At 39.3% G+C, this 12,030-nt stretch overlaps 1 protein-coding gene across 1 annotated transcript in view; it reads right to left on the reverse strand.

The window, feature by feature from the left end:
* Positions 1 to 7,625: 7,625 nt before the first annotated feature.
* LOC122557376 (tumor necrosis factor ligand superfamily member 13B) overlaps positions 7,626 to 12,030 on the reverse strand; it is a 43,594-nt gene continuing 39,189 nt past the window's right edge. Inside the window, exon 6 of the mRNA XM_043705020.2 lies at positions 7,626 to 10,842. Coding sequence (XP_043560955.1) covers positions 10,727 to 10,842 — 116 coding nt within the window. The 3' untranslated portion in view covers positions 7,626 to 10,726. The remainder of the gene's footprint in view (positions 10,843 to 12,030) is intronic.

Consider the following 12,030-nt stretch of genomic DNA (forward strand, 5'->3'; position numbering starts at 1 on the left):
GGGTTGTAAAGTGCCTGGAAAGATAGAAATAAGTAGAGCTGTCAGCTGTGTTGCCCTGAGCAGTGCGGTGCAAGAGAACCCTGGGAAAATCAAAATATGAGGCTTGACACTTGCAAATGCTGTGTCCTTCACCTGTTAAGCCCACCTGACGTTCTGGATTCTTCTGGCACATTGTTTTCAGGTCAAAGAGATTACATTTTTGTTGTTAACTTCCTCAGTTATTTCCACCCTTGCCTGCCTAATTGGAGAAGCTAGCTTCTTTCTCATATCCTCAACAAACTGCTGTTTTTCAAATCTCCCTGTAGCTAAAAGTGGGAGACCCAGCGTAGGAGAGCCTTCCCAGGTCCCCTCTTCAGTCCTGCAGCAACCTCAGTTAAAGAGCTGCAGCAAACTCTACTGGAAATCCATTGGCTCCTAAGCTGCCAATGGACCTACCAATTGGCTGGGATGACCTTTCTGAAAATTCTGCAATTTATATTAACAACGGTTGGGAAACATTATGAATATAAATGCAGTTTTCAGTTTCTGGTGAAGTAAGAGTGACAAAATTGGACTATCTCTGAAGAATTCCCTACCTCGTGTTTTATCTTGTTTCTTAAATTTTTACCTTTCTTCTCCTGAAGGAAACCAGTTGTTTTTCAATGGGTGCTTGGCTCTCTCTAGGAACTCTTCAGTTGTCATTTAAGTCTAAGCATAAGTAAAGTTGGTGAGTTGCTTTATCATGGTAGGAAAATAACTGAGCTTAACTGAGCTTTGTCCAGCAAAGGACACTTAAAGATTACCAGATCAGGAATCCTATCTGCATTTTCCCTCTCTAACCTTAGAGTGCTAAGCTCTGTCATCAGAATTAAGATCAGCTCACTAAACAGATGCCTGAATCTGAGGCTGTCATTTGCTTGGCATGTGTGTTGTAGTGCCACACATGCTATTCATTTACTAACCAGGGTATCAGGAGGAGATCTTTAGAGTAGCATTTTTAAAGGTCAGAAAGTCCTAAAAATAACAAGTTGCAAGAACTGCTCTCAAACTCTGCAACTTTGGCATTTTTACATATTGCAGCATAAATATTAAAGATTCATTTTCTGAAACCTTTTGTCCTGTATAGAATACCACAGGATGAAGAGTGTCAGAAAACTTTCTAATGCCTTTCCAAATATTTACTTGTTCCTGGACATTAGATGGTGAGTGAGAGCACATTTGGTAATGGCTCTCACCCTGAAAGGAGATGCTGCACTTGGTATCAACCTTGCAGAGAATAGGAACCAGCTGCTGCTCACTCGCACAGACATATTGAACTCAGACACACTGTTCCACTCTGCAGCCATGTCCTGCCATCACAGTGGTCAGGAAAGACAAATGGATCAAGGTGAAGAACAGATTGAGGGTAGATAGATAAAGGGAATGCTGGATCAATCAAGTGGATGTATTGACAGATTGAGTGAATTGGGAGGATAGAGAAATTGAGGGTTGAATTTGTTGACAGGAGAGATGAACTGTAGAAACAGTATGAATGTTTGTTAGACAGAGTGTGTAAATAGACTGAAGGGGTGGATGGATCAATGTAGGAATCGATTAAGATTTAGCGAGTGGAAGTGGGGCAAGAGATAGTCTCTATGGGTGGGTGAAAGTTAGAGTTTGAGATAACTATTTGCTATATAACACTGCCATATCAACAAGGGATAAAAAACAATTGTTTGCAAAATGCACTGTACCCCTCAACTTCACTTCTGGTCAGTTGTGGGAATGGTCACATAGTTTTAGCCAAATTAGATGTTGATTCACTTCTGCCTGTTTCAATATAGCACATAAAACATAAACTGACAGAATGCAGCCACACTGTATGCAAGCTCAAAGGATAAAAATAGATTTTTCTATTTATTTCTTTGACAGTAAACCATGTGAGGGCTATGTCAGTATGTGAGTGTGAACATTTGCATCACACTCCTCTGAGTCACAATGCAGCGTAGGACTGTGTCACTTGCAGATCTCATGCACACTGAACATTGTGATAAAATAGATGTTAACGCTTTGATATTCTTCATGATCAAGCAATATAACTATTTTACTTCACACTTTAATTTTCTTTAAAGGTTGATAATCTTTGAGTGTGTATTATTGAATGAATAATCATGTTATTCTATTTGCATTCTAATTTATTAGGGAAAGGACAGATTTATGTGGCTTTCAAAATTAGGAATTTCAGTACAAGTAGCTCCCAGGTCAAGTACAACACAGCAGAATGTTCCATGAGAATCCCTTTGATCTTCCATAAACATACGTCTTTAATATTGTTCAAAAAAATACAAATTCCATTTGTCACAATTGTTTTAAATAAAAATAGCAATGTGAGCAATACAGTGGCTCAGTAGCTACCTCACAGTATCAGGGACCTGGGTTCAATTCCAGTCTTGGGTGACTGTGTGGAGTTTGTACATTCTTCCTGTGTCTGCGTGGGTTTCCTCCTGATCCTTCAATTTTCTCCCACAGTCTAAAAATGTGTAGATTAGTTGGATTAGCTGTGGTGCGTGTGGGGTTATGTGAATGGGGCATAGGCCTGGGTGGGATGCTCTTTAGAGGTTTGTGCAGACTTGATGGTCTAAATGGCCTCTTTCTGCACTCTATGGAAGGATTGAAATATATACCACTATTTTGTTTTGGATTGTGAGAGTCATGATCTCAGCATATTCTATAGTGATAGTAAAGTGACTGGACAGCTTTTATTCAATTGAGGTGAAGACATTAGCAACAAAGACACTTATTGGAAAGTTTATGATGACTACATCTAAGTGATACTTTTTGTCTGAAATGATATTCTACTGTGATTAAAGTCAATTGTTATTTTCTAAATGTGAATCCAAATCAAGTCCCTTAATAAGAATACCACATTTTTCAATGGCACAGTTTTAGAAATGATATAAATCTTTGCAGAATGTATTCCTTTTGTTTCTCTTTTTTCCTCTTTTCATCTGTTCTCAGGTCTTTGTCCATGCCTCAGAATGTTCAGGATTGTGTATGAGACGCTGGTGCTTTATTTCCCTTCTTATGGATTGGGCCTAAATGTTGTATGGTTGCATCTTATTTCATGCTGTCTGACTGATATGATATGTTGATGAATGGAATGGAATTGTAGATGAATACATCGGTTTTACCTCTGGCATTGTATAACAGCATACTGCACTGTTGAAGTGCATAATAGTTTGATAACTTGCATGCATTATTTACCTTTTCCATCAGTACTGTAGTCTATCCTTGGCATTCAATGCACCCCAGTAAGACTGATTTTTGAAGAAGCAGCACTTCCTGACTATATATTGATAGTTGTGCTCGAGTTTATATATGGTTCTACCATGAGTCATCTACCATGTTAAAGAATGTATGTGAACTGAAAGCAGAATGTTCCTGCTCCCCAGTAAAGAGGAGTGGACACCACATAAAACAATGCAAGGAGAAGAGGAAGATGTTGAAGAGTGACATCACAGAAAAGTTGTGAGTTGATTGTTGGTTGAGCAACTGCTTTTAATGATTATATTTCAATTAACTTTTAACCTGTCTAATTTTAGTCTAGTAAAACTAGGATTCATCGGTGAGAGTTAGTTGGTGAGTAAAGTGAAGAACTTTTCCTTCCTAATATTCCCCAGTTTTAGTTACTTGTGCAAGAGTAAGGTTCAAGTAAGTTAAAGTAATTAAAGGTTACAATGTGAAAAGTAAAAGCTCTGGTATTTCAGGGCAGCTCAGCCAAGCGGAATGCCTGTCTTGCAGCATGCAAGGAGTCCTGGCGACCTTTCGTGACCTAGCCATGTGCAAAAGGTGTCACAGGCTGCACAAACTTGAGCTCCAGAGGGGCAGTTTACGGGGAGCAGTAAGATTGAGAATGGGCAACTGCCAGACAGTCCGAGAGAAGCAGACTGGTAGTTCAGAGTCCCTAGAAGTCCTGTTCACTGACCAGTTTCCCATTCTGTACATTGGTGAGGGTGATGGATCTTTGAAGGACTGCAGCAAGTGCCCAGCCCCATGGCCCCACTGTAACCAAGCCTTATAGGAAGGGGGAAACAACAACGGAAGAACAGTACTGGAAGGGAATTATTTAATTTGGGCAACAAACAGGCATTCCTGTGGCCATCAGTGTGACTCCAGGATAGCTTTTTGCCTCCTTGGTGCTAGGGTTAAGGATGCTATAGATCAATTCAGGAAATCCAACTGAGGTAGGGTGCACAACTCGAGGTTGTGGTCCATACAGGTACTAATGACATCCTGCAATCACAATTTAGAATGCTAGTTAAATTAGTAACTAACACCTCTAAAGTTGTACTTTCTAGATGTGTGGCTGGAAAGACATTACCGAAGGGTGGGCTTTAGGTTCTTGGTCCCGGGGGTTGCATTTGGGGGAGATGGTACCTGTACAAGCTGACAGATTGCATCTGAACAGAGCCAGAATTGATTTCCTTTTGGATTGTTTTGGTATTGCTATTGGGGAGGGTTTAAACTAACTTAGGCAGATCTGGCTGTAAACGTTTCCTGATTGCAATGTGTTCAGAACAGTTAAGGAAGAATTAAAGGTGAAGGTGTGGCATTTTTATTTACAGAGAGCATTGCAGTGCTATGAAAAAGGATGTTTCAGTGTGTTCAAAGACAGATCAATTTGGCTAAAGTTAAAGACCATGACCACTTCAATTACATTGTTCAGTAGAATATATAGACCACCAGCTGGTGGGAAGAATGTCAATGATCAAATCTGCAAACAAATTACAGGAAGATTTAAATATCATAGAGTATTTATGAGGGACTTTAATTATCTATATATCAGACTTAGATAGTGGTAGCATAAGGGGCAGTGAGGGACAAGTATTCCTAAATTGTCTTCAAGAAAGTTTTGTATATAGGAGCATGTGTCCAGTTCAACAAGAAAGAAGGCACAACTAAACTTGGTAATTGGGAATGAGGTGGTAAATCAAATGAGAGTAGAGGAGCATTTAGGGTCCAAGAGCATTGTAGGATAAGGTTTCGGATGATAGTAGAAACTGACATCCATCAATCTGGAGTCAGAAAAATCAACTGGTGGAGAGCAAACCTCAGTGGAGCAAGAACAGAACTGGGCTGAATAGATTGAAACCAGTAAAAACAGTACTTGACCAATGGACTACCTTCAAAGAGGAGATGGTTTAGGGACAGTCAAGGTATAATCCTTCAAAAGCAAAAGGTAAGATAAAGACTTCTAGAACTCCCTGGATTATAAAAGGACATAGAAATTAAAGAAGAAAGAGCATGGTTATGTCAGGTATCGTGTAGTAATACTTTTGAGAACTAAGCTGAATACAGAAGGTTCAGAAGGGAGGTGAGAAAGGAAACAAAGAGGCATTATGAAAAAAGACTGTCAGCCAATGTAAAAAAAAATCTCAAAATCTTCTGCAAGCACATCATTCGTAAAATGGTGGTACAAGGAGAAGTTGGGCCATTTCGGGGCCAAAACCCATGGCTGAAATGTTAAATTAATACTTTGCATCTATCTTTATTTATGAGGAAGATGCTGAGCGGGCCATCATGACAGAGAGCGAACTCAGTCAGCAGAAGCATTTATAATTTATAAGGAGGAGATGCTGGGTGAGCTTTCAGTACCAGCATCAGAGAGGTGAATTCAGGAGTGTTGAAGACAGTGAGCGGGGACACTTGCAATTATTTTTCAATCTTATCTGCATTTGTGGTTGGTTCCAATGGATTGAGAATTTGTAAACATTAGGCTCTTGTTCAAAAAAGTTGTAAAGGTCACCCCGACAATTACAGAATAGTCAGTTTAAATTTAATAGCGGGGAAGCTTCTAGAAAAAAAAATGGGATTCAGTTAATGGAAAAATGGAAGAGTCAGCGTAGATTTGAAAAGGGAAAATCATGCCTAACTTGCTGAGGTTTATTGAAGAGGTGATGTATTGGAATGATGAGGAGAAGGTTGTTGATGTGATGTACATGGACTTCCAGAAGGTGTTCCATACTGTGTCACATAACAGATTTATGGGGAAAGTTATAGGTCACGGTATAAAAGGGGAGTAGCAATGGAGATATGAAATTAGCTGAGGTATGTAACAGAAAGTAAGGGCTAATGGGTAGTTTTCATGTTGGAAGAAAGTTTGTAGTGGAATTCCTCAGAGGTTGTTATTGGGACCACTGCGTTTCCTGCTATATATCAAGACCTTGACATGCAACGGATAATTTCAAAGTTTGCAGATGACACAAAACTTGGGAGAATTGTAATCTGTGAGGAGGACAGTATAGAACTTTGGAAGAGCATTGATAAGTCAGTGACGTGATTGGGTAGGTGACAGATAACATTCAATATGGATGTGATGCACTTTGGTACAAAGAACATAGAGAGAAAGCCAAAATAAAACAAAATATAAAATAAAGGTGTGCAGGAGTAGAGAGACCCGTTTGTATGTATGTAGGTTATTAAAGCTAATTAATAAAGCATACAGTGTTATTAATACGGCATAAAGTACAAGAGCAATGGTGATTTTGAACTTTTATAAGGCACTTGTTAGACCTCAGCTGGGTAATTGTGTACAGTTTTGGGTACCACACTATAGGAAAAATGCAAATGCATTGGATAGAATGCGGGGAGAGGTGTATGAGAATGGTTTGTTCCAGGGATGAGACTCTTCAGTTATGAGGCAAGTGTGGAGATGTTGAGACTGGTTTCATTTAAGAGGTGAAGACTAAAAGGAGATTTGGTAAAAGTTTTCAAAATCATAACGGGTTTGGACAGAATGTGTTGGAAGAACTGTTCCCACTCATATATGGGAAACAGAAAGCACAGTGTTGGTGTTTTGCAGAAGAAGCAGAATCATGGTGAGAAAAGACCTTTCTCACCCAGTGAGAAGTTAGGGTCTGAATAAGGGGTGTGGAGGCAGGTTCAGTTGAGGTATTCAAGAGGACATTGAATGATTATGATTAGATTAGATTCCCTAGTGTGGGAACAGGCCCTTCAGCCCAACATGTCCACACCTACCCTGCGAAGAGTAATCCACCCAAACCCATTTCCCGCTGACTAATGCACCTAATACTATGGACGATTTACCATGGCCAGTTCACCTGACCTGCACATCTTTGGACTATGGGAGGAAACCGGAGCACCCGGTGGAAACCCACGCAGACACGGGGAGAATGTGCAAACTCCACACAGACAGCCGCCCGAGGCTGGAATCGGACCAGGGTCCCTGGCGCTGTGAGGCAGCAGTGCTAACCACTGAGCCACCATGCCGCCCTACTATTTAAGTAGAAACAATATGCAGGGTTAAAGGGAACAGATAAAAGATTGTCACAAAATTAAAATGCTCAAAGAGACACTGCAGATATGATGAACCAAATGGCTTCCATCTGCACCAGCATGATTCTGTGACTCTGTGGTTTAATACACTTTCTATTATTGACCAAACTATACTGACAATCATGTTTCATGTTTCTTTGCAAAACAATAGTCCCTTTGACCTGATGATGTATAGAGTAGCAATATAGATTCACTGTATCTGATTACAAAATGACACAGAGGGTAAAGAATTGGCTATATTGAAAACATTTTGCAATGTCATGAATTTATATCCATTGTATAATAAAGATACAAAACTCATGTTGAAAAGGTTTCATAAAAAAGCAGAAAAATAATTTATTTACCAGCTACAAGAATGACTAATGTTTGCATTTATTTAACACCTGAATGTTGTAAAATGCACAATCTTCACAGAAGTATCACAAATGAGGTTTGATACTGAGCCACATAGGAGCAATTAGGACAGTTGCTTAAAAGCTTTGTTAAAGCAGTAGGTATAATTGAAGAATGGTTCCAACACAGAAGAAAGCCATTCACCCTGTCAAGTGTGTGCAATTCACCTCGAGTCATTCCCCTGCCTTTTCCCTGTAGCCAAATTATGTTTTTCCGTTTGGATAATTTTCCAAATTCCTTTGGAAAATAAGATCCTAACCATTAGCTGCATGGAAAATATTTCCTCATATCACCAATGCTTCTTTGGTAATTACCTCATGTCTCTGCCCTGTGGTTTTCAATTCTTCGGTCAGTGGGAACAATTTCTCTCTACTGATTTTATCCAGACCCTACATGATTTTGAATACCTCTGTTGAATCTCCTCTTAACTGCTCTTTTCCAAGATAAGCAATCTCTACTTTGCCATCTTTTCTATGTAACATCATCTCTACAACCATCCTCATGTTCTTTCCTGCATTCTCTCTAATGCCTTCACATCCTTTCAGAAGCATGGTACCTGGAGTAGAGTCAATATTCCAGCTGATGTCAACCCACTGCTTAACATAACTACCTTGTATTTGTACTCTATAGCCCTATTGATAAAGCCCAGGTTCCCAAGTGCTTCATCAACTACTCTTTCAACTTGCTTTACCATTTTCAATGATCTATGTGCACATACATTAAGGTACCCCTGATCCTGTACCCCCTTTTATGCTGTTTGTTTGCTATCTTCTTACAAAAATGAATTACTTCACGTTTCTCTGCATTGAATTTTATCTGCAACTTGTCTGCCTATTCCACCAACCTGTCCACATCCCTTTGAAATTCTATGCTATATTCCCAGTTCATAATGCTTACAGATTGTTGTCATCTGCACATTTTATCATAGTGCTAGTACACTAAGGTCTGGCATAAGTATACATCAGAAAGAGCCAAGATCTAACACTGATACCTATAGAACTCCACAATAAATTTTCCTCCACTCCAAAAAAACTATTCTCACTGCTGTTTGTTTACTAACATTTTGTATCCTATGTTGCTGCTGTCCCTTTTATTGCATGACTCCTCCCCTTGCTTACAATTCTGAAGATTATGGTTAAAGTTAGAGTTAGGTTTAGGGTTAACTTTCACTTTTCCTTCCAGCAGTTTCCTTGGATGCAATGTTACCGGTCTTTAAACCTTATCAACTTCAGGTACAAACAGCCTATCCAATATCACTTCTTTATCAAATTTAAAACCTTCATGATCTGAGCTACCTCCTCATTCACTATCAGCTGGGTGAATCTTCATCTTTGCTAAAAATAGGTATCAAATATTCACTTAATACTTCAGTGTTACCTCCCACCTCCATCCATAAATCCCATGGTTAGTCCCTAATTGGTTCCACTCCTGCTCTTACTACCCTTTTACTATTTATATGCATATAGTAGACCATCTTAAAGAGGAGAGAGAGAGATAGAACAATACCTAGTGCAAATTTGCAGATCGTAGAGGATGATCAACAACGATGGACTGACTACAATTATGAGCGCATTAGTGGCACAATTGGAAGAACGTAGATATTGTGGAGACTGGTAGGGTTTGGAGGAGATTAAATACATAGGAAGGAACATGAAGGAATTTGAAAACAAGGTGGAAAGTTTAAATTTGAGACATTAACTAGGAGTCAATATTGGTTTTCAAGCAGAGATGTGATGAATTGAACATGGTGTAAGGTCATGAACAACAGACTTTTGGATGAGCTCAATGTTAATTAAAGGTGCGAAATGAGAGGTCAGCCATAAAATTATTGGTATAAATAGAATGAAGAGTAACAGTGTCATAGATGAAGGTTTCAGTAGTAGATAAGATGAGGCAATAGCAGATTTTTGAAATGTTATGAAGATGGAAGTGGGTTGTCTGGGGTCTGAAGAAGAAACATTGAACTCAAAACATTAACTCTATTTTTCCTTCCAAAGATGCTGCCAGATCTGATGAATTTCTCCAGAATGTTCAGGTTTTATTTCAGATCTCCGGCAGTAGCAGTATTTGATTTTATATTAGCCTTGGTGATGGTTCAGAAATTTGATGAGAAGTTCATACTCAGATTCAATGTGACAAATCTGGTACAGACAACTGGACAGGCAAAAAGTCAGTGGCCCGGAAAAAGAGTTTAGCAATGACTTTTGTCTACCCTATCCTTAGTTGGTAATTCTGTTCATCCTGTACTCGATATTGGATGCACAGCTGAGTGATGTTATTGATGTAAATTGTATCAAAATGTATTGTCATATTGTGTATGACAGACTGTTTTGTGGTTCACATAATGCACTTTTTTCTGGATCCTCACTCTTGCCATGCCTAAAATATTTACAAATTTTCCCATTTTACCAAAGCACCATTTTACCCAAGCAAAATGTACACTAAGTTTTCTCAGAGCGCTGTAAAAGAGAGCCACTGAAATGTTTAACCTAAGGAACACTCTGTGTCTCCTCAAAGATCCCATTAACTCTCTGGGGCCTCACAGCCATTTGACAAATTGGAGAAATCCCAGGATGATCACCTGCTTTGTTCATGATGTACTTGATTTGTTGTTCATTAGAGCAATTTTGCCTTGACTTTACAAAGGCCCCACAAGAAATCACATGCAAAAAAAAAATGGTGGCATTGGGAAGCTAGGTTTATGAAAGCAAGTAACTATGTATTTTTCAGACAGTGAAAATAGAAGATTGTTGCATATAAAACAAGAGGGCCTGAACTGCATTAGATTCCGTCCAAAGCATATGCAATTAAATTGATTGTGAAATGACTTACAGAGTGAAGGACAATGGCAGATCCTAGTACCACAAATATATTACAACCTGTGATGATAGCAGATAAATCCAACTGCTTGATTAATGAGGCTAATGTCTTTTGATTATAGGGTTAATCTTGAGATCAGTGGAAACATACAAGCAAATTATCCCATACTTGGACAGTCATTGCACTCTCAAATATTGCTTCATAATAATTGAATGGCACCAAAAAATGTTGAATCTTTCTCCATGGAGATGTTGGCATTGGGTCGGGATGGTAACAGAAGTTCTAGCTCATCCCCTTGGTCAAGATTCACAATTCCTAAACCAGAAAGACATAGTTAGCAACAGAACAAAACTGAATCCAGTTAGTTCATAGCAAGATGATTGAAAATGGTGAAAACGATCATTGGTGTAAATGTTGAAAACTGTACGTGAAAAGATTTATTGCATTCGCTGCATCCAACGTGGCCTACTCTACATTGCAGAAACCAAACACAGGCTGGATGGCTGTTTTGTAGAAGATCTCTGGTCTGTATGCAAGCATGATCCCAACCTTCAGTTGCTGGTCATTTTATGCAGTAATTATCCAGTGAATCAAAGCGCAAACTGGAGGAACAACATCTCATTTTCAGATAAGGAACTTTACAACTTGCTGGATGTAATATGAAGTCACCTTCAGATTGTGAACTTCCTCCTATTTCTTCCCTTTCTTTTAGCTTTATTTGTTGTATTCTCTGTCACCATATCCTTTCTCCCTTCCCTGCACTCCAGTGTGACTGTCTGTTATTTCCAGTTCAGCAGTTGGACACACCATTGTTCTACCATTCTCACATTCTGATCGCTTAATCTGCACTATCAGCAGCCTTCTCCCCTATCACTCCAACCCCATACTATTGCATTAATGCTGCCCCCTCCACACTTCACGTCAGCTCTAATGAAGAGTAGACTTGAAATGTTAGTGTGCTGTCTCTCCATGGTTGCTGTCTGACCCACTGTGATCTCCAGCATTTTTTGTTTTCTGTGCAGATTCCTGCATCTCCAGGTTTAACATGGTCTTTAGGATGGACTATTCTCATAGTTTAATCTTAGCTAAGTTGTCATAAATACATTGGCAAAGTGCATTCATCAAGTACATAAAATAAATCACATGTAATGTGAACAAGGTACTGGATTTTCATGATCTCAATTGAGACCCAATGAGGCAAGATTGGAAAAAACGTGGCTGCAGAGCAAGGCAACTCGATGTCCCACCCCCATTCCTGCCCTTGGTTACTTTCAGATCCTAGAAGAGAAACCTTGCTGTTAAGAAGACAATTGGCAGCATTGTGAGCTCATTGAGAGCCTGATTCCTTTCAGATGTTTCATTTTGATGGAGATCACCAAACTTTATCAGCTGTTGGATTTATGCTAGCTGCATGGAGGAATGAGAAAAGGCACGGCAGGTCAAACAGGACCTGATGAAGGTTTCTGCCTGAAATGTTGACTGCCCTGCTCCTCTGAAGCTACC

Source organism: Chiloscyllium plagiosum, unplaced genomic scaffold (genome assembly GCF_037043375.1).
Source record: "Chiloscyllium plagiosum isolate Xiang-an unplaced genomic scaffold, Cpla_swu_hap1 HiC_scaffold_11, whole genome shotgun sequence".
Lineage (NCBI taxonomy): Eukaryota > Metazoa > Chordata > Chondrichthyes > Orectolobiformes > Hemiscylliidae > Chiloscyllium > Chiloscyllium plagiosum.